The 24104-nt window shown below is 37.2% G+C and overlaps 1 protein-coding gene across 2 annotated transcripts in view; it reads left to right on the top strand.

Moving 5' to 3' along the window:
* Positions 1-24104, top strand: part of FAF1 (Fas associated factor 1) — a 497001-nt gene that overhangs the window by 387839 nt on the left and 85058 nt on the right. For both annotated transcript variants that reach the window (XM_086387547.1, XM_086387559.1), the window contains exons 14-15: positions 22-158; positions 4264-4352. In XM_086387547.1, coding sequence (XP_086243673.1) covers positions 22-158; positions 4264-4352 — 226 coding nt within the window. The remainder of the gene's footprint in view (positions 1-21; positions 159-4263; positions 4353-24104) is intronic.

Raw genomic sequence — 24104 nt, 5'->3', positions numbered from 1 at the left:
TTGGATTTTGTCTCATTTTAGATTTCTGACAATGTGCAATAGACACTTTGGCAGTGTTGTTGCCCAAACCATTCGGACTCAAAAAACAGATCAGTTTCCACTTTTTCTGATTATTATGGGAAAGCGATCATCTAATGAAGTGTTAAATGTGATACAAGGTAAAGTACATTCAAAAGAGGAGTAGAGTGTCTCCTTATTTATGTGATAACCTTATAATATTTAGTATCATAGCTGAAAGTTATTCTCTGTATTGGTGAATATCTTTGCATTTTGAAATATAGAACATCCTGAAGAAGAATATCTTCAAAAAGTACAGGTGCTATGAAATATGAAATATGCTACATAAAAATGCAATAGAAACACCTTAATAAAACTGCACAGCCCTTGGGATATAGGTTAATCATGTTAACTATTCAAAATTGCTAAGTTTTCTAAAGTAGAAATTAAGTCATTATCAGTCATCAAAGATGATGTCATATGTGTGTGTGTGTGTCTGTGTATACATATGTATATTTCTTGCTGTGATTTTGATTGGTTGAAGGAAATCCTTATGTTTAGTTATCTGGAAAAACTTGTGACTGGGTATTGTGAATTGAATAGTTCACAGTGGCAGTTGTTTTTCCTTATTTGTGTGAATCTTTGTCTAGAATGCAACCTTGAGGTGTGAAGCCATAGGATGCCTGTCAATTTAATCACAGTGCACATTCTTTACCAAAAAAATGAGTGTTTTTTTTTATGTTACTAACATACCCTAAAGATTAGAATAAAAAATTACCTTATTCGTGGCAAAGCTTAAATTGAAAATAGTTTATTTTTTCTATGCCACAGGGAAAACAATGTTTCAAGTGCTCCAAGGTGTCTGAAATACTTAATTTCTGCCCCTATTTAAGCTAAAAGTTTGATAGTGGATAATGTAATGAGGAAGGGGTGTAACTTCTAGTGCCTTTCAAACTCAAATAAAGCAAAACCTCCAGTATTTTGTTTTCTCTATAACTAGAGCTTTCACTTTCGTAAACAGTGTTAAAGAAGACCTGCTGGGGGACACATTATATAGATTAAATAGATAATGTTTCATTTCAGTTTTCCTGTCAGGGGCAATGTTACAATAGCCAGTGGTTCTCAAAGATGGCCCATGGACCCTAAAGGTCCCCTAGACCCTTTCAGGGCATCTACAAGGTCAAAAATGTTTTCATAATAGTAATAGACTTTTTTTTTTTTGCGTTTTTTACTGTGTTGACATTTGCACTGACGGCACAAAATCAGTTCTGTTTAAAATTGCTGGCACAAATCAGGGCCATGACCCAGAACTGTACTGATATTTTCCACCTCCATGTATGTACATTTAAAAAAAATCATTTTATTAAATATTAAACCTTTTTATAGTTTATGTGACACAGTTGGGAAGACATTTCTCTAAAATGAACAAAATGCCAGCCTGTTACTGCAAGCTTTAGAACAAATAACATTTGTTGCCAGTGATAGAAATTTGGTTTTTTGAGCAAAAAGTTAGAATGTCCTCCACCATTTAAGACTGACAGCTTAAATACTTTCCTTGTGACACAAGTGGTGGTACTAATAAATGTAATTTTTTTTTTATATCATAAAATTAGCTGTGTCAGCATTCAAAAGAAATGGATTACTCAATGAACCAATATTTTCCAGATGACCAGTGTGTAATGTTATAAACTCATGTATGAGTAACAGACCTATTCAAAGGGCAAAATAGACCAGTGGATTTTAATGTAACACAGTACAGTAAGTTCACTGATACAGTTTCCGGTTCCTCACATACCTAATCTTAAAAAAAATCCCACCTGTCAGTTTGGGAGTATTAAATAAAAAATATGTAATTACCTATTAAAATACTTGTCCCTTTTCCAACTACGTATCTCTGTGAGGCCACAATTGCTTCATAAATTTCAACCAAGATGACACATTATAACTAGTTTAATGTAGATATAAATATGAGAATCTAATTGTGTTCTATTAAGTATAACATTAGAGAAATTTGCAAAAATGTTAAAATAATGACATTCTCAGTAAATTTTTCTTTTTGGAACATATAGTCATTTTTCATAAAACATGATGTTTATATTAGCAAATTATGGGTTTATTATTGTTACTTTTAAATGGATGGATAACTATTTTAGATATTTCAGTTTTCATTTCCAACACAGTGGATGTTGGTAACCATATCCACATAAACAAAAATTCTTCAGGGATCTCAACAGTTTTTAAGTATATAAAGAAATTCTTTTGCAATAAACTATAACAAATAAATTGTCCCTGAAATGCATTAACTGATACTTTTCTGCATCTTGGATCATTAAGGGCTTAGGTATAAAGTACCTTCAAGTACAGTTTGGCAATGAATCTGTAAATCAGGGTCAAAGCATAGTTGATAAGCAGTAGCTTTAAGCCTAAAAATTAATGGCCATGATGTAGTCACCTATTCAGGGGCCAACAGAGGACAAGATGGTTGGATGACATTGACTCAATGGATGAATTTGAGCAAGCTCAGGGAGATGGTGAAGGACAGGAAAGCCTGACATGCTGCAGTCCACAGGGTCGCATAGAGTCGGGCATAACTGAACAACAACAACAATAAAATTATAATATTTCCCCAATGATGATTCTAGTACCTTTACAAAGTATTCATGCCCCATGCTCTCTTAGTCACTATAGTTTACAAATAAGAAATGGAAACCCAAAGATTTGCCCAGTATGGAAATCTACATTGAAGTTACTCTTATTAAACTTTTACTGTTTATTGTATCTGTCACACACAGTGATGCTGTGTGTCCTTGGTACCAGGCACTTTATATTATCTCTAATTCTTCTAAGAACCCTACAGAGGTAGTGTTATCTTCATTTTGCAGATAAGAAAATTGATTGTTTCAGAGCTATAGTCACGCCCTCTTTTCATATTCACTTGTTTACTAAGTGAGTATTTATTAAGCCCTTGTCATGTGCTAGGCAGTTTCTAGGTATTAGATCATGTAAGAAGTAGAACTAGGGTTAGAACTCTGACTCTAAAACCAATTCTACTTCTTGGTAGGTTTTAGAATAATATCTACTTCCAAGATAATATTTGTTCTTTAGCTGATTTATGGAGAGAGTGTGACCAGATTAGATTATTTCTTTGACTAGAGACCAAAACTTCCCCCTAACCCCATGTTGCCAGTGATCATAAGGAAAACTGGGAAAGGACCATTGAAGGATCATGTTAGGCAGATGGTACTCTGGAAGAATACAAGCAAGGATGCTTGTTATGTGTTGTCTCATTGGTGGCCATTCCATTAAGGGACTAGAAGACACCTTTTGAGGCCTTGGAGAAAGACAGGCTTTTTTGCCTGTTGGTTTGAAAGAAGAGAAAAATTGCTATATCTTTATGGATCTTCATGACTTTCTCTCTTGTAGATGTATCCAAAGCAAATAGCAAGACTCAATGCATGCAAAAAATGGCATATATGTGCTATATGTTTGTTATGGACTGGGAATAAAATAGCATTCAAAAGAATCAAACATTTTAAATATCCTGTCCATAAAGATTATATAGCATAGTTATTTGAAGGGAAATATTTGCAGCTAAAAGGGAAAAATACCATTTAGGGGAAAAAATTTTTGTTCCCAGAAATTGAATTACTAATTGTTTCACTAAAGAAATTTTAGTAGGAGATAATTCTAAGTAAACAGTGTGCTAAAGTGACAAAGAAGACAGGCTTTTGAGTCAGACTCATATGGTTTCAAATCCTGGTCCTGTAACTTAACCAACTTGACCTTGTTTAGTCAGGTTACTTGAGCTCTGTAAGCCTCATTTTCCTTCTGTTTACTATCAAAATCATAATGAGCCTTTATAGAATTGTTATACAGATTAAATGAGATTTTATATATATAAACCTAATCATTTAACCTAATCACTGGCTTACAAACAAATGGTAGTTGTCGCCAGTGTTGTTAAGTACATATGTTTTCCTACTTTGAAAGATACTTTTTTCCTTGTGAGTTGGATATTCTAAATAGTGCCAAAAATCTTTATAAAGAGACTGTTCTCACAAATCTAAGTATTCTGAAATTTCAACTGCCAGTGTACTGCCTTTCTTTCTTATTAAAAATAAACTTTTCAATGCAAGCATAAAAGTCTTTATTGGCATGCTAGTCTATAATTTTTTAGGCTGTAGTTATTCCTTACTGATTAATTCTAGAGCAACTTCCCATTTTCTAACCTTGATGTAAAGTTTGGCAATCTCGGTATGTTGCTAGGTAACACAACAGTGGATGAGTTAATGATGAGACTCATGGCTGCAATGGAGATCTTCACAGCCCAACAACAGGAAGATATAAAGGATGAGGTAAGGTGAAAGGTTAAGTGGACATTTAATAGAATTTTGATGAGATAATTTGTCAAATGGTGATGTTTGCCTATGTCATGATTGATAAACAAGGCATTGATGAAGATGCATTTCTACATGAACTGAGGATTTTTATGCCACTGAATTTACCTTTCAGTCCAGTCTTTTCAGGACCCAAAGACCCAACAATTTGTTTAACTTTATGAAGTTATTCTTTGCTAGATTTGCAATTTACAGGAAACGAATTCTGAAGCATGTTTACAGGAGAAACTATATAGTCCAGTACTATTATATGAGTATTTCACTCCCTTTTAAGGTCCTCTTACTCTTTTTGAGATTGATTACCAATAAACACATTTTACATTTGAACATATTTTTGAATCACTGTGAGAATTAGTGAAAAAGATCACCAGAATTCTGAATTTTGTGTCTCTCAAACATTTAGATGGCATAGATGACATGGGCATGGAACCTCAAATATAATAGAATAATAATGACAGCAATATTGACAGTATAATAGTAAACATATACTGAATATTTATAATGTATTAATCAGTTCAGTTGCTCAGTCTTGTCCAACTGTTTGCGACCCCATGAATCGCAGCATGCCAGGCCTCCCTGTCCATCACCAACTCCTGGAGTTTACTTAAACTCATGTGCATAGAGTCGGTGATGCCACCCAGCCATCTCATCCTCTGTCGTCCCCTTGTCCTCCTGCCCCCAATCCCTCCCAGCATCAGGGTCTTTTCAAATGAGTCAGCTCTTCGCATCAGGTGGCCAAAGTATTGGAGTTTCAGCTTCAACATCAGTCCTTCCAATGAACACCCAGGACTGATCTCCTTTAGGATGGACTGGTTGGATCTCCTTGCAGTCCAAGGGACTCTCAAGAGTCTTCTCCAACACCACAGTTCAAAAGCATCAATTCTTTGGTGCTCAGCTTTCTTTATAGTCCAACCCTTACATCCATACATGACCACTGGAAAAACCAGAGCCTTGACTAGATGGACCTTTGTTGGCAAAGTAATATCTCTGCTTTTGAATATGCTGTCTAGGTTGGTCACAACTTTCCTTCCAAGCAGTAAGTGTCTTTGAATTTCATGGCTGCACTCACCATCTGCAGTGATTTTGGAGCCCAGAAAAATAAAGTCTGACACTGTTTCCACTGTTTCCCCATCTATTTCCCATGAAGTGATGGGACCGGATGCCATGATCTTAGTTTTCTGAATGTTGAGTTTTAAGCCAACTTTTTCACTCTCCTCTTTCACTTTCATCAAGAGGCTTTTTAGTTCCTCTTCACTTTCTGCCATAAGAGTAGTATCATCTGCATATCTGAGGTGATTGATATTTCTCCCAGCATTCTTGATTCCAGCTTGTGCTTCTTCCAGCCCAGCATGTCTCATGATGTACTCTGCATAGTAGTTAAATAAGCAGGGTAACAATATACAGCCTTGACATACTCCTTTTCCTATTTGGAACCAGTCTGTTGTTCCATGTCCAGTTCTAACTGTTGCTTCCTGACCTGCATATAGGTTTCTCAAGAGGCAGGTCAGGTGGTCTGGTATTCCCATCTCTTGAAGAATTTTCCACAGTTTATTGTGATCTACACAGTCAAAGGCTTTGGCATAGTCAATAAAGCAGAAATAGATGTTTTTCTCGAACTCTCTTGCTTTTTCCATAATCCAGTGGATGTTGGCAATTTGATCTCTGGTTCCTCTGCCTTTTCTAAAACCAGCTTGAACATCTGGAAGTTCACAGTTCACATATTGCTGAAGCCTGGCTTGGAGAATTTTGAGCATTACTTTACTAGCGTGTGAGACGAGTGCAATTGTGTGGTAGTTTGAGCATTCTTTGGCATTGCCTTTCTTTGGGATTGGAATGAAAACTGACCTTTTCCAGTCCTGTGGCCACTGCTGAGTTTTCCAAATTTGCTGGCATATGAGTGCAGCACTTTCACAGCATCATCCTTTAGGATTTGAAAGAGCTCAACTGGAATTCCACTAGCTTTGTTCGTAGTGATGCTTTCTTTTCTTTTTTTTTTTTTAAAGTTTTTTTTGTTTATTTTTGGCTGCACTACTTGGCATGTGGGATCTTAGTTCCCCAACCAGGGATCAAACTCACACCCCCTGCAGTGGAAGCACAGTCTTAACCACTGGACCACCAGGGGATTCCCCGTAGTGATGCTTTCTAAGGCCCACTTGACTTCACATTCCAGGATGTCTGGCTCTAGGTGAGTGATGACACCATTGTGATTATCTCGGTCATGAAGATCTTTTTTGTACAGTTCCTCTGTGTATTCTTGCCACCTCTTCTTAATATCTTCTGCTTCCAAAATGCAGTACTTGGATGCAGTCTCAAAAATGACAGAATGATCTCTGTTCATTTCCAAGGCAAACCATTCAATATCACAGTAATCCAAGCCTATGCCCCAACCAATAACGCTGAAGAAGCTGAAGTTGAATGGTTCTATGAAGACCTACAAGACCTTTTAGAACTAACACCCAAAAAAGATGTCTTTTTCATTATAGGAGACTGGAATGCAAAAGTAGAAAGTCAAGAAACACCTGTGGTAACAGGCAAATTTGGCCTTGGAATACGGAATGAAGTAGGGCAAAGGCTAATAGAGTTTTGCCAAGAGAATGCACTGGTCATAGCAAACACTCTTCCAGCAACACAAGAGAAGACTCTACATATGGACATCACCAGATGGTCAACACCGAAATCAGATTGATTATGTTCTTTGCAGCCAAAGATGGAGAAGCTCTATACAGTCAGCAAAAACAAGACCGGGAGCTACCTTTGGCTCAGATCATGAACTCCTTATTGCCAAATTCAGACTGAAATTGAAGAAAGTAGGGAAAACCATTAGACCATTCAGGTATGACCTAAATCAAATTCCTTATGATTATACAGTGGAAGTGAGAAATAGATTTAAGGGCCTAGATCTGATAGATAGAGTGCCTGATGAACTATGGACGGAGGTTTGTGACATTGTATAGGAGACAGCGATCAAGACCATCCCCAGGGAAAAGAAATGCAAAAAAGCAAAATGGCTTTCTGGGGAGGCTGTGAAAAGAAGAGAAGCAAAAAGCAAAGGAGAAAAGGAAAGATATAAGCGTCTGAATGCAGAGTTCCAAAGAATAGCAAGGAGAGATAAGAAAGCCTTCCTCAGCGATCAGTGCAAAGAAGTAGAGGAAAACAACAGAATGGGAAAGACTAGAGATCTCTTCAAGAAAATCAGAGATACCAAAGGAACATTTCATGCAAAGATGGGCTTGATAAAGGACAGAAATGGTATGGACCTAACAGAAGCAGAAGATATTAAGAAGAGGTGGCAAGAATACACCGAAGAACTGTACAAAAAAGATCTTCATGACCAAGATAATGTATTAATACTTGGCACTATTCAAAGCACGTTTCATTTATCATCTCATGATTCTTAACACAATCCCACAGGGTTGCGTATAATTCAGAGTTCTGGCTGGAACAGGTGATGCTTTCAAACTAGATTATTGAGAAGAGTTTAATAAGGCAACTATTTATATAGATATGGGCAGACTTTATAGGAGTCATCAATGGATAGTATACTCTAGGGCTAAAGGGAGCCATTACCACCTTTAGGCCTGAAGGCCTAGGAAAGGGTAGTGTGTGGAGACGATTGCTTCTTTCAGGGCCAGCCCTTTTGAGCTGATAAGGAAGAAACTAAGGAATAGCTTCCCTTCCCTTTTATACTTATGGTCTCCTGCTAGTACCTTCTATTGACCTAACCCAACTAGCAACTGAAAGGCAGGCAAGAGAACCTCCCTGGGCAAAAAGCTAGGTAGAGCATGAAAGTGAAAAGTGAAAGTGAAAGTCGCTCAGACGTGTCTGACTGTTTGTGACCCCATGAACTATACAGTCCAGGTAATTCTCTAGGCCAGAATACTGGAGTGGGTAGCCTTTCCTTTCTCCAGGAGATCTTCCCAACTGAGGGATCAAACCCGGATCTCCCGCATTACAGTTGGATTTTTTTACCAGCTGAACCACAAGGGGAATCCCAAGAATACTCGAGTGGGTAGCCTATCTCTTCTCCAGTGGATCTTCCCGACCCAGGAGTTGACCAGGGTCTCCTGCACTGCAGGGAGATTCTTTACCAACTGAGCTATCAGGGAAGCTCAGGTAGAGCATGGGTGAAAGGAAAGTGAAAGTGTTAGTTGCTCAGTCTTGTCCAACTTTTTGTGACCCCATGAACTGTAGTCCATCAGGCTCCTCTGTTCATGGAATTCTCCAGGCAAGAATACTGGAGTGGGTTGCCATTCTTTTCTCCAGGGGATCTTTCCGACCCAAGAATTGAACCTGGGTCTCCTGAACTGTAGGCACATTCTTTAGCATCTGAGCCGTCAGAAACTGAATGGGCAAATGGAACATAATCCAACACAGATTGGTACTGTCATCTCTAGTTTTCAGATGAGAAAACTGAGAATCAAAAAGGTTAATTTACCCAAGGTCAACACAGCGAGTAGGATCTATGTTAATCTCAAGTAATTATTAGTGCTTTATCAGTCAAGAAATTTCTGGATTTAGAAAGCAATCTAAAGGTAAAATATGAAACACATATTATCATCTGTTAATTCATATATCTATCAAATTATTCTTTTTAATTTTTTCTTTGTTTTTAATTTTTAAAGAAAGAGTTACATAGAACAAATAAAGGAGAGTTTGATTTTTGAGCAATAATATAAAGTTTCCAGGTATAATGAGTGTTTTCAGTACAATACCCTTTGGCTATTACAAATGGGAAACATGTAAACAATTTCAGTATAACCTTTAATATTGTATTTAACTTTATTTGTTTGTCTCTGTCTTCTGTTAGACTTGAGTTTAAAAGCAAGGGTTATATCATATTCATATTGTAACTCTGTCTTGTAACAGTTTGGGCTTCCGTGGTGACTCAGTGGTAAAAGAACCTACATGCCAGTACAGGAGACATGGCTTTGATCCCTGAGCCTGGAACATCCCCTGGAGAAGGAAATGGCAACCCATTCCTGTATTCTTGCCTGGGAAATTCCCATTTCCTCTGTGGTAAATCCCACAGAGGAACCTGGTGGGCTGTATAGTCCACGGGGGTCACAAAAGAGTTGGACTCCACTTAGCAACCAAACAGTAACAAACTTCTCACAGTGTTCATTCAGTTCAGTTCAGTTCAGTCACTAGTAGGTACTTAAAAAATGTTTGTTAAATGACTAAATAAATAAATAATTAAACTTACGTAAAATAATGTGACTTTAAAAAATAATACTTAATTACAGTGGTATAAAACCTGATGTATCCACATTAACAAATATGAAAGTTCAGAGTGCTGTAACTAGAAGTTTAATACTCAATAGGTTCCTTTTGTTGCTGTAAAAATTTTGTTTGTAATTTTTCCTAATAGTATTTTATTTACTCTGAGGGAAAGGTAATTGGAAATATGGTAGAAAGATGTTTATCTGTTACTTTATAAATTGACACTGACATTTTGAAATTATGAAGTACTGTACTTAGTTAGGAATTTGTAATAATTGGTGTGTTGCCATTCAAGATTACATTTATCCTGGAATAGAGGCATTGATTGACAATAATGCACTAAACGCATTCTTCAGCCATTTAAATCTTGAGTCTCATTAGTACTAGATTTACAGATTATGTTGTATAGTAATATGAATGTATAATATTTGCATGCATATTCCCAGTTCATTCTTTCATCTTAATTTGTGTTCCTTGTAATTCATTGGTAAGGAAATTGACTTTAATTCCTTTAATACTGAGCACAAAATTTAATATGAAGGTTACAGGAAATGTCTAAGACTCCATATAATTGAAATTTTTTATTGAAATTTAACTGCAAGAGATAAGGGTTTCTCCTTGTTTTTAGAGTATCTTCATGAAAGTTATCTTTCAGGTCATAAGTAGAATTCCTAAGAAAAGCTTTTCTGAGTTTAAAATCTTCTCTTGGACTATGCATAGATCATAATTTGGTATCTGCTGAGTTAGTGATAAGAAATATTGTCTCTTATAATTGTAAATTTGGCTTTACTTCTTTAAAAGTTTCAAATAAGACTTAAGCATACAGTTAAAATGGAATTTGTGAGCAGGTTTGAAGGATGACTTCCTAGGCCTGAATTTATTTAAACTTAACTTTGATTCACTTATGTTCATCACTTCAATGATTCCATTGTATTAGTACAACCAGAAATGCCTATATTATAAAGCTTTTATTAAATAGAACCAAGCACAACCTATATATTTATGACTCATTCTTCATTGGCTCAGAATGAACTAACCTTTTATGTCATTAATTGTTCTGTCTCTAACCAGGAAGTATAAAGTACATGAGCCTCTGTTTTGACAAAACTACCTCTTCATAGCTTTATTCATAGATATTTTTGTTAATGGTATTAATTTGGTTTTCTAAGTGTTTACTGAGCATCTATGAAAGATACAGCACTGGGCTCAGTCCTGGGGACAGAGAGGTACTTTGCTCTCGTGAAGTGAAGTGAAAGTGGAGTAAAGTTGCTCAGTCGTATCTGACTCTTTGCGACCCCATGGGGTGTAGCCCCTGAGGCTCCTCTGTCCATGGAGTTTATCAGGCAAGAGTACTGGAGTGAGTTGCCATTGCCTTCACCAGGGGATCTTCCTGACTCAGGGATCAAACCCGGGTCTCCTGCATTGCAGGCAGATGCTTTACCAGCTAAGCCACTGATCTCCCTTTAAACTAATGCTTTCTCTAGTGAGGAGCTGTATGATTCATAGATGCTCAGTAAACACTTAGAAAACCAAATTAATACCATTAACAAAAATATCTACTAATAAAGTGGTGTATTATTATATTGCTATCTATTTCTTCCTTTAGGTCTGTTAATATTTGTCTTATGTATTGGGTTGGCCAACCAAATATTTAGATGCTCCTTTTTGGGGTACATAAATACTTTGAAAGGGTTCTTCATCCAGTGACTTTTCTACATAGTTAGTCCCCAGTCACAGCAGATGATGTTTTGTGTCATCTTGCTTATATATTCATTTCATATTCTTTTGCTATGCGCCACATGTAGGGCACCAGTAACACAGCTGTAGCAAGACAGACAGGGTCCTTGGACTTACCACCCAGCATTTCCAATAAGTCTATGAAGCTGTCAGGTAGATGAAGCCTCAGGAGCACCTATCCAGGGCGAGCTAGGCATGCTGTGTAGGCAGCTTGACATGGAGCACACAGAAGGGCTCTTGCATACTGCCAATGCAAGCTAAGAGGCAGGTAGAAGAGTTAAGAAATAAGGTAATAATAGTAGTCATTCTTCACGTTCGTGCTACATGCCAGGTATCGTTCTAATCTCTAAGGCAATGTTTTTCACTGTGTTTCCCAGATTACTGGTGTACTCAGCTATCTATCAAGGATTACAAGCAGCTAGTTTGAACAAGCAACATAGTCAGTTTTGTTCACATTTATTTCATATTTTGAAATATAAGATAAATTGCAGTATCCCTCCAAATCCTGTTTCATTCGTCATATCTTTTACAATATATTAGATTCCTCGTGTATTACAAGGATTGCATTGGTTGTTTAGTCTTGACAAATACTCAGTTGACTGCAGCAGTTGGTTTCAGCTTCTGTACTTTCATGTCATTCATGTGTTACTGTTAAATTTACGTTCATATTTTCTTGCTTAGTTATATTCTTAGTTCATCAGAATTTTTCATGGCTTACATGTGATTCATTGAAGCATAAAGATAATGATGAAAATACTATAAATGAATACTGTAAATCAGGAGACTTCCCTGGTGGTCCATTGGTGAAGAATCTGCCTTCTAATGCAGAGAACACAGGTTTGATCCCTGGTCAGGGAATTAAGTTTCCACATGCTGCAACTACGAAGCCCACAGACTATGGAGTCCACACACCACAGGTAGAGAGAAGTACATATGCTGCAATGAAAGATCTTGGTGTGGCATAATCCCATGTGCCATAACAAAGGCCAAATTCAGCCAAAAATAAAAAAAATTAAATTAAAATAAATATTTAAAAATACTGTAAATCAGTATAGACGGTTGAAACTAGTTCAACATCAGTGTAAACATAATTGGGAGAACTCTAACGCTAGCATAGAAAATGCAAGGGAACTTACTGTTGATATTGATGATTTCATACTGGCCTCAATAAAAGAAACTTTTGACTGAAAAGTAAATATATGAATATAGATTGTGTAGGAAACACAGTCTGTTTACCCTAATGCTACTGCTTCTCTGTTATAAAATTTTTCATAAAAGCACAAAGCCTTCAGAGTTTTTGTTTCATTTTTAAGTAAAGTCCAGTGACCTGCCACTCTGTTAAAGCAATAGATTTTTTTCAGGACAAAAGAAAAAGTAATACTTACCATTAACACATTTTTTAAAATCATATTGCTTACCTCAGAAAAGTAACCAAACCACAGAGGACAATTTGCTTACAAATGGCAGTCTTTGAGGTAAAAATGGATTCAAATTCTACTGTTGCAAGAAACTTGTAAATCCAGCTACTACAGAATTAACAGTAAAAAAAAGAAAAGCCCAAACAATAAAGCAGAATAAGTTCTGAAGGAAGTAACTTCATCAAATGGCACTATTGGATGGCGTGCAATGGCAATAGGATGGTCTGTAGAAGAGCAGTGACCACACTGTGCTCACTGTCTTGCTTTGTTGTTTTTCAGTCCCTAAGTCGTGTCCGACTCTTTGTGACCCATGGACTACAGCATGCCAGACTCATCTGTCCTCCACTATCTCCCAGAGTTTGCTCAAATTGATGTCTGTTGAGTTGGTGATGCTGTCTAGCCATCTCATCCTCTGCTGCCCCCTTCTCCGCTTGCCCTCATTCTTTCCCAGCATCAGGGTCTTTTCCAATGAGTTGGCTTGTCACATCAGGCAGCTGAAGTATTAGAGCTTCAGCTTCAGCATCAGTCCTTCCAATGAATATTCAGGGTTGATTTCCTTTCGGATTGACTGGCTTGGTCTCCTTGCAGTCCCAGGGACTCTCAGTAGTCTTCTCCAGCACCACAATTAGAAAGCATCAGTTCTTCAGTGTGCAGCCTTCTTTATGGTCCAGTTCTCACATTTGTACATGACTGTTGGAAAAACTATAGCTTCAACTATATGGACCTTGTCAGCAAAGTGATGTCTCTGCTTTTTAATACTCTGTGTAAGTTTGTCAAAGCTTTCCTTCCAAGGAGCAAGCATCTTTTAAATTCATGTCTGGAGTCACCATCTGCAGTGATTTGGGAGCCAAAGAAAATAAAATCTGTCACTGCTTCCACTTTTCCCCCTATCTTTGCCATGAAGTGATGGTACCAGATGCCATGATCTTAGTTTTTTTTTTTTAATGTTGAGTTTCAAGCCAGCTTTTTCACTCTTCTCTTTGACCCTCATCAAGAGGCTCTTTAGTTCCTCTTCACTTTCTGCCTTTAGAGTGGTATCATCCACATATCTGAGATTGTTAATGTTTCTCCTAACAATCTTGATTCCAGCTTGTGATTCATCCAGCCTGGCATTTCACATGATGTACTCTGCAAATAAGTTAAATAAACTTGATGACAATACACAACCTTTCCCAATTTTGAACCAGTCAGTTGTTCCATGTTTGGTTCTAACTGTTGCTTCTTGACCCACATACAGGTTTCTCAGGAGATAGGTAAGGTGGTCTGGTATTCCCATCTCTTTACAAATTTTCCGCAGTTTTTTTGTGATCCACACAGGCATAGGCTTTAGTGTAGTCAATGAAGCAGAAGTAGATGTTTTTTGGGAACTCCCTTGCTTTCTGCATGATCCATTGAATGTTGGTAATTTGACCTCAGCCTCTTTGAATCCCAGGTTGTACATCTGCAATTTCTTAGTTCACGTATTTTTGAAGCCTCGCTTGAAAGATTTTGAGCATAACTTTGCTAGTATGTGAAATGACCATGATTGTACAGTAGTTTAAACATTCTTTGGCATTGCCCTTCTTTGGAATTGGGATGAAAACTGACCTTTTCCAATCCTGTGGCCACTGCTGAGTTTTCCAAATTTGTTGACATACTGAGTATAGCACTTTCACAGCATCATCTTTTAGAATTTGAAATAGCTCAACTGGAATTCCATCACCTCCACTCGCTTCGTTTGTAGTAATGCTTCCTAAGGCCCACTTGACTTCACACTCCAGAATGTCTGACTCTAGATGAGCGATCACACACTATCATGGTTATACAGGTCATTAAGACCTTTCTTGTATAGTTTTCAGTGTATTCTTGCCACCTTTTCTTAATCTCCTCAGCTTCTATTAGGTCCTTACCATTTCTGTCCTTTATCGTGCCCATCCTTGCATGAAATATTCCTTTGATATCTCCAGTTTTTTTTTAAGAGATCTTTCCCATTCTTTTGTTTTCCTCCATTTCTTTGCATTATTCACCTAAGACCTTCTTGTCTCTCCTTGCTGTTCTCTGGAACTCTGCATTCAGTTGGATATGTCTTTTCCTTTTCTCTCTTGCCTTTCACTTCTCTTATATCCTCAACTATTTGTAAAGCCTCCTCAGACAACCACTTTGCCTCCTTGCATTTCTTTTTCTTTGGGATGGTTTTGGCCACTACCTCCTATACAGTGTTATGAACCTCTGTCCATAATTCTTCAGGCAATCTGACTATCAGATCTAATCCCTTGAATCTATTTGTCACCTCCATTGTATAAAGGATTTTAATAAGGTCATACCTGAATAGCCTAGTGGTTTTCCCTGTTTTCTTCAGTTTAAGCCTGAATTTTGCTGTAAGGAGCTCATGATCTGAGCTAGTCAGCACCTGATTTTGCTTTTACTGACTGTATAGAGCTTCTCTATCTTCAGCTACAAAGAACACAGTCAATCTGATTTTCTCTTCATGGATCACAGCCTTTTTGTGGCAGTGGGGCTTGTGTAACTCAGTGAATCTATGAGCCGTGATATGCAGGGCTACCCAAGATGGATAGGTCATAATGAAGAGTTCTGATAAAAAGTGGTCCACTGGAGATGGAAATCACAACCCACTCCAGTATTCTTTCCTGGAGAACCCCATGAACAGTATGAAAAGGCACAGAGATACGACACCAGAAGATGAGCCCCCCAGGTCTGAAGGTGTCCAATATGCTACTGGTGAAGAGAGGAGGGCAAGTATTAATAGCTTCAGAAAGAATGAAGTGGCTGGGCCAAAGTGGGAACAGTGCTCAGTTGTTGATGTGTCTAGTTGTGAAAGAAAGTTCAGTGCTGTAAAGAACAATAGTACATAGAAAATTGGAATGTTAGGTCCATGAGTCAAGGTAAATTGGACGTGGTCAAGCAGGAGATGGCAAGATTGAACATCAGCATAGTAGAATTAGTGAACTAATATGGGCAGGAATGGGAAAATTTAACTCAGATGACCATTGTATCTACTACTGTGGGCAAGAATCCCTTAGAAGACATGGAGTAGCCCTCCTAATCAACAAAAGAGTCCAAAATGCAGTACTTGGGTGCAACCTCAAAGATGAATGATCTCAGTTTGTTTCCAAGGCAAACCATTCAACATCACAGTAATCTAAGTCTGTGCTCCAATCACTGATGCCAAAGAAGCTGAAATTGACCGGTTCTAAGAAAAGCTACAAGACCTTCTAGAACTAACAACCAAAAAAAAATAAAAGATGTCCTTTTCATCATAGGGGATTAGAATGCAAAAGTAGGAAGTCAAGAGATACGTGGAGTAACCGGCAAGTTTGGCTTGGGAGTACAAAATGAAGCAGGGCAATGGCTAACAGAGCTTTGCTAAGAGAATGCGCTGATCATAGCAAACACGCTTTTTCGACAATCCAAGAGACGACTCTACATATAGCCATCACTGTCTTGGTTTGCAGTTAGATAAACCACTATTGAGTGCAAAGTAAGAATTGATCCTTGGTATATTGTTATATATATATATGAGGTAGAAATAGTCATCACTTTTCATTCAGTTCATTAGTGAGACATGTATATTACCAGAAAGGTTTTAACTTAGTTAATAATTATTTTGCAAGTTCTCAGTTAGAGTTGAAAAGATAAGGTAGAATCATTATTGATGATCAAATAACATTACTTCAAAGAACACCATCCAGAAAGTGAAAAGGCAACCCTCAGGTTGAGAAAAAATCTTTGCAAATCATATATTTGATAAGGGACTTGTATCTAGAATATATAAAGACCACCAACAACTCAATAATAAAAAAAGACAAATTGCTACCATTAAAAATTGTGGGAAATTTCTCCAAGGAAAAAAAGCAAATGGCCAATAAGCACATGGAAAGATGTTCCACATCACTGGTCATCAAGCAAATGAAATTCAAAACAACGAGATACCACTGCACACCAACTACCGTGGCTAGAATCAAAAAGTTAGATAACAAGTGTTGGTCAGGATATGGAGAAATTTGAACCCTCATGGACTGCTAGTAGTACTATAAGATAGTGAAGCTGCTTTGGAAAACAGTCTACAGTTCCTCAAGTGATTAAACATAGTTATATACCTAGCTGTATACCTAAGTGAAGTGAAAAGATATGTCCATATAAAAATTTGTACATGAATGTTTGTAGCAACATTACTCATAATAGCCCAAACATGAAAATGACCCAAATAGTCATCAACAGATGAATGAGTTAGCAATATGTGGTATATATATATACAATAAAATGTTGTTCAACCATAAAAAGGAGGGAAATTCTTTTTTCTTTTTTTGGCCATGCCTCAAGGCATGTGACATCTTAATTCTCCTAGCAGGGCTTGTACCTGTGCCTCCTGCAGTGGAAATGCAGAGTCTGAACCACTGGACCACCAGTGAAGTCCAAAAGGAATGGAATTCTGATACATGCTGTAATATCAGATAAATTTTGAAAGCGTTATACTAAATGAACTCATTATACAAGACCCCATATTATATGGCTCCACTCATTTAAAAGTCCAGAGTAGGAAACCTCGTAGAGACAGAAAGTAGAATTGTGCTTGCTGATTATGGTTAGATGTGAGGAGTGAGTGATTTTAGAAGATAGGAGAGTGATAACCAAAGGGTATATGGTTCTTTTTTGATGTGATGAAAATGTTCTAAATTTGATTATGTTGTTGGTTGCATACATCTATGACTTGTACACTTTAAATGTATGAAGTATATGTTATGTATGATTTACATCTTAATAAAGATGGTTGCATGTATCTATGAATATATCAAAAAACATTGACTTGGATACTTTAAATGTATGAATTGTATGATATGAATAAATTATATCTCAAGGTATTTAAAAAAAATAAGTACAACAAGAAAGATTATGACTATTGGAATGAAAAAGATTGCAATTGCATGTCAATCTACACACTGTTTTACTGAAATGATTAGCTAATAATTAATAATATTCTCCTCAAATCTTATTATAGTATTGAAGAAAATAATGAAAATTGTTAATATTTTAGGCAGCTTTAAGTAGATATCTTTCTGATAGACCATGTAAATAATGGGAAAACAGTCTAAGACGTTCCTTCTCAAACAAGTATACAGGTTATCCGAGTCAAAGATTTCAGAATGTGACCTGGGTACTTACTAGAAATGTAGTTTCTCAAGCCCCAGCCCCAGACCTACTGAATCAGAGTTAAGAGGGTGGGACCCAGTAATCAGTTTTAACAAGCCCAGTAGCTGATTCTACTGCACAATAAAGTACACAATCCTTACCTCTAAGGGAAAGGTACAAGAATAGGTTTTTGTAATGAGGCATGTCATAAAAACTTTTCATGACACTAATAATACAGGTAAAAATGCAAGGGTCTTGTTCAGATTTCAAAAATCAGCAATATATTCTTGAGCAGCCTAAACCTATTTTTCAGAGCTAAAAATATAATTTTTAATTTTGAGAATAAAGTTTCAAGATTTCTTTAAAAATGAGCTGTGGTGCACATGGCTTTAATTATCAAGAGTTTGATTCTTTCCAAAAACTTGATAATTTTCTTCATTCTTTAGTGAAATTGATTATGTATAGTAGAGGATATTTCAGATCCCTAATAAAAGCTTCAGCAGAACATGAAGAAATACTTTTTAGGGCAAGAGCAACCAAAGAATGAAGTAGGTATCTACTTATTACTGTTTCCCAAGGGTAAACAGTCAATTCTTTATCTTTTAAGTGTGATAAACTGATTAAGTCTGACATAACTTGAAGTAGCCATATATGAGGATTTTCCTTGCAGTCCAGTGGTTAAGACTCCACATTTCCACTGAAGGGTGTACAGGTTCAATCCATGGTCAGGGAACTAAGATCCCACTTGCCACTTGTTGTGGAGTGGAGGGGAAGTAGCCCTGTTTGAGAAATATCTTTATAGTTTGAGTCTTTATTTGATCCAGATATTTAGATATAACTGAGAAAGTCAACAAGCATTAGATTCTAAAATGCCAGAAAGGCCTGGCGTGCTGCAGTCCATGGGATTGCAAAGAGTCAGACATGACTTTGGTGACTGAACCAACAACAGTTAGATTCTATTCTTAATAAAATGTCTAATTGGAATTTTCTAAGTTATTAGAAATAAAAGAAATGGTATATGAAAGCGATGCTACAGCTACCCTAGGAGTCATCAAACTGGATATAAATAACTTTGGTGAAATATTGCAAACAATATCAATTACCTTTTAACTGACAGTAAACTATTACTAGTATTAATTAAATATTATGGCTTATTTTTATTATCTAAAAATTATGGTCTTAGAAATTTTCCTAAAGTTGATGGTTTACACATGGGCCAGTATCATAAGCTCAGTATTTAAAGGAATTAAAGTCCATTTCTTTGCTGGTGAATTATGAGGTGCACAAATTAAGATAAAAAGTGAACTGGAAATAGGCCCTCAAATATTGTGCACTCATACTATTATACACCATAATCTGTAAATATGGTATTAATGAGACTCAATTGATGAAGAAGAAGTATTTAAGAAAATCCAACAGTCTTTTATGATAAAAACAAAAATACTTATACAAGGGAACTTCCTCAACATTATATAGGCCATATTTGAGAAACCCACAGCTGACATTTATAGTCAGTTGTGAAACATTGAAAAGCTTTTCCCCTAAGATCAGGAACAAGACAAAGATACCTACTTTCACCACTGTTTTTCAGTAGTAGTAATTCTATACAGGGCAGTTAGCCAAGAAAAACAGATAGGAGGCATTCAAATTGAAAGGCATAAAAATTACCTCTGTTCACAGATAACATGATCTTCTGTGTAGAAAACCCTGAAGATTACACACACACACACACACACACACACACACACACACATCATGTACTATTAGAACTAATAAACAGATTTGACAAAGTCGCCAGACATAAAATTAAAAATCAGTTGTAGTTCTATAAATTAGCAACAAAGAATCTGAAAAGGAAATTTAGAAAGCAATTCTATTTACAATAACATTAGGAATAATAAAATACTTAGAAATAAATGTAACCAAGGAGGCCTAGGCCTTGTACTCTGAAAACTAAATATATTGCTGAAAGAAATTTAGAAAACCTAAATAAATGTAAATACCTCCCCTGTTCATGAAATTGAACAGGGGAGGTATTTTTAGATAACACTTCAAAGTGATCTGCGAATGCAGTGCAGTCCTTATCAAAATCCCAAAGGTGATTTTTGCAGAAATAGAAAAATCCATTCTAAAATTCATATAAAATTTCAGGGAGCTTCAAATCACTGAAACAATCTTGAAAAAGAACAACAGAGTTGGAGGATTCACACTTCTTAATTTTAAAACTTCCTACAGACTTACAGTTTAAAAACAGTATAGCACTAGCATAATAATGTGGACCAACAGAACAGAAAAGAGAACCAAGAAGTATTCCTCATATTTATGGTCAAATGTTTTTCAACAAGGGCCCACGACCATTCAATGGGAAGGAAGAGTCTGTTCAACAAATGGTGCTGGAAAACGGGATACCCAGATGCAAAAGAATGAAGTTGAACCCTTACCTAATACCATATACAAAACTTAACTCCAAATGGATCGAAGAGCTAAATTTAAGAGTTAAAACTTTTGCTGTCTCGCATACAGGGTTATCGTTACCATCTTTCTAAATTCCATATATAGGTGTTAGAGGTGGGAGGGGGGTTCAGGATTGGGAACACGTGTACACCTGTGGCGGATTCATGTTGATGTATGGCAAAACCAATACAATATTGTAAAGTAAAAAAATAAATAAAACACTTGTTCAAAAAAAAGACTATAAAAACTATAAAAAGACTATAAAAACTGCAAAACCCTTAGAATAAAACATAGAGGGAAATCATTATGACTTTGAATTTGGTAATGGTTCCTTGAATCTGACATGAAAAGCACAGAAAACACAACAAGGAAATAGGTAAGTTTCAGCTTCATAAAAATTGAAAACGTTTGTGCATCAAAGAATACTGTCAAGAGAGTGAAAAGACAACCTATGGAATGGAAGAAAATACTTACAAATCATATATGCTGCTGCTGCTGCTAAGTCACTTCAGTCGTGTCCGACTGTGCGACCCCATCAGATTCTGCCACCCATGGGATTTTTCAGGCAAGAGTACTGGAGTGGGTTGCCATTGCCTTCTCTGACAAGTCATATATGGTAAGGGTTTAATATCCAGAATATAAAGAATTCTCACAACTCAACAATGAAAAGCCAAACAACACAATTCAAAATGGATAAAGGCCTTAAATAGACATTTCTCCAAAGAAAATATACAAATGACCAATGAGCACAGGAAAAATTGCTCAACATCATTAGTCATTAGAGAAATGCAAGTAAAAACCACCATGAGATACCATCTCACATCCACTAGGATGTCTGTAATCTAAAAGAATGGAAAATAACACTTGTCAACAAGGATGTAGAGAAATCAGAACCTTGTACATTGCTGGTGAGAATGTAAAATGGTACATGGAAAATGGTTTGGGAGCTCCTCAAAAAGTTAAACAGAATTATCACTTTACTCAGCAATCCATTTTAAGGAATTAAAAACAGGGACTCAGAACTTGTACATGAATGTTCATTGCAGCATTATTCACAAAAGCTTAAAGGTGGAAGCAATCCAAATGTCCAGTAACAGATGAATGGATAAACAAAATGTGCTATATGCATTGTATGGATTAGTATTTAGTCATAATAAAGATTGAAGTATTAATGTTTTCAAATTGTGGTGCTGAAGACTCTTGAGAGTCCCTTGGACTGTGAAATCAAGCTAGTCAATCCTAAAGGAAATCAACCCTGAATATTCACTGGAGGAACTGATGCTGAAGCTGAAGCTCCAGTGCTTTGGCCACCTGATGCAAACAGCTGACACACTGGGAAAAACCCTGATGCTGGGAAAGATTAAAGGCAAAAGGAAAAGAGGTGGCCAAAGCAAGAGAGTTCCAGAAAAACATTTATTTCTGCTTTATTGACTATGGCAAAGCCTTTGACTGTGTGGATCACAATAAACTGTGGAAAATTCTGAAAGAGATGGGAATACCAGACCACCTGACTTGCCTCTTGAGAAACCGATATGCAGGTCAGGAAGCAACAGTTAGAACTGGACATGGAACAACAGACTGTTTCCAAATAGGAAAAGGAGTACATTAAGGCTGTATATTGTCACCCTGCTTATGCTATGCACCCTGCTATGCAGAGTACATCATGAGAAATGCTTGACTGGAAGAAGCACAAGCTGGAATCAAGATTGCTGGGAGAAATATCAATAACCTCAGATATGCAGATGACACCACCCTTATGGCAGAAAGTGAAGAGGAACTAAAAAGCCTCTTGATGAAAGTGAAAGAGGAGAGTGAAAAAGTTGGCCTAAAGCTCAACATTGAGAAAACAAAGATCATGGCATCTGGTCCCATCACTTCATGGGAAATAGATGGGGAAACAGTGGAAACAGTGTCAGACTTTATTTTTCTGGGCTCTAAAATCACTGCAGATGGTGACTGCAGCCATGAAATTAAAAGACGCTTACTCCTTGGAAGAAAAGTTATGACCAACCTAGATAGCATATTGAAAAGCAGAGACATTACTTTGCCAACAAAGGCCTGTCTTGTCAAGGCTATGGTTTTTCCAGTGGTCATGTATGGATGTGAGAGTTGAACTGTGAAGAAAGCTGAGCAGCAAAGAATTGATGCTTTTGAACTGTGGTGTTGGAGAAGACTCTTGAGAGTCCCTTGGACTGCAAGGAGATCCATCCAGTCCATTCTGAAGGAGATCAGCCCTGGGATTTCTTTGGAAGGAATGATGCTAAAGCTGAAACTCCAGTACTTTGGCCACCTCATGCGAAGAGTTGACTCATTGGAAAAGACCCTAATGCTGGGAGGGATTGGGGACAGGAGGAGAAGGGGATGACAGAGGTTGAGATGGCTGGATGGCATCACTAACTCGATAGACGTGAGTCTGAGTGAACTCTGGGAGTTGGTGATGGACAGGGAGGCCTGGCGTGCTGCAATTCATGGGGTCGCTAAGAGTCGGACACGACTGAGCGACTGAACTGAACTGAAGGATGAGATAGTTGTATAGCATCACTGACTCGATGGACATGAACTTGGGCAAACCCTGGGAGATACTGTGGCAGGTTTCACGTGCTACAGTCCATAGGGTCACACAGGGTCGGATACAACTTAACGACTGAACAACAGCAGCAATAAAGATTGAAGTGTTAATACATGCTGCAACATTGATGAACCTTATAGATCTTGAAATGAAAAATGCCAGATACAAAAGGTCGAATATTATATGATTCCACTTACATATCTTGAATAGGCAAATTCCTAAGAACAGAAAGTAGATCAGAGCCCCAGGGAGTGGAGGTAAGGGGTGGATTAGGGACTTAATGAGTATAGAGTTTCTGTTTAGGATGATGAAAATGTTATGGAACTAAATAGTGCTGATGGTTTGCAAAACATTGTGAATATACTTAATGCCATTAAAGTGAATACTTAAAATAGTATCTATATATATCTTACTATCAGTTCAGTTCAGTTGCTCAGTTGTGTCCGACTCTTTGCCACCCCATGGACTGCAGCACACCAGGCTTCCCTGTCCATCACCAACTCCTGGAGCTTGCTCAGACTCATGCCCATTGAGTTGGTGATGCCATCCAACCGTTTCATCCTCTGTTGTCCCCTTCTTCTCCTGCCTTCCTTCTTGCCCAGCATCAGGGTCTTTTCTAGTGAGTCAGTTCTTTGCATCAGGTGGCCAGAGTATTGGAGTTTCAGCTTCAGCATCAGTCCCTCTAATGAATAAGGTTTTAAAAAAGGAATAACTGTAATAATGTTTTATAAAAGAAAACAATACACAAGCATGTTTAGTACTTTTGAGTGCAAAGAATACAGAATGCTGTGCACTGGCAATCTTGTTGATTCTTGGGCTTAATACTTGTGACAGTCCTGGGGACTGACATAGAGTGGAAAAGAGTCAGTCTTCACCTTCATGAACTTTCATCCTGAGCAGTTTATTACTCTAGATTAAATTCCTAACTTCTACCTATTAGGGAACCAAGGGTGTCAGTTGAAGTACCTTCAAGAAGGGAACAAGCATGTGTTGAGTGTCTGTTAGGTAATTTCTATAAATATTCTCTTTTAGCTTTCATGGTAATCTTATGAGATACTTATTATCCCTGTTTTATTGAGGAAGAAAGTGAGGCTTACAGAAGTTAAATAATTTGCCCAAAGTCACACAGCTGTGTCAAAACCAGAATACACACTTACGTGCTTTTCATACGCTCATCATCCCTTA

The sequence above is a fragment of the Bos grunniens genome, chromosome 3 (assembly GCF_055505025.1).
Source record: "Bos grunniens cultivar Pamir isolate PY7600 chromosome 3, Bosgru_T2T1.0, whole genome shotgun sequence".
NCBI classification, from domain to species: Eukaryota; Metazoa; Chordata; class Mammalia; order Artiodactyla; family Bovidae; genus Bos; species Bos grunniens.
Note: the sequence above shows the minus strand (reverse complement) of the source record. Positions and strands in the feature narration are given on the sequence as shown.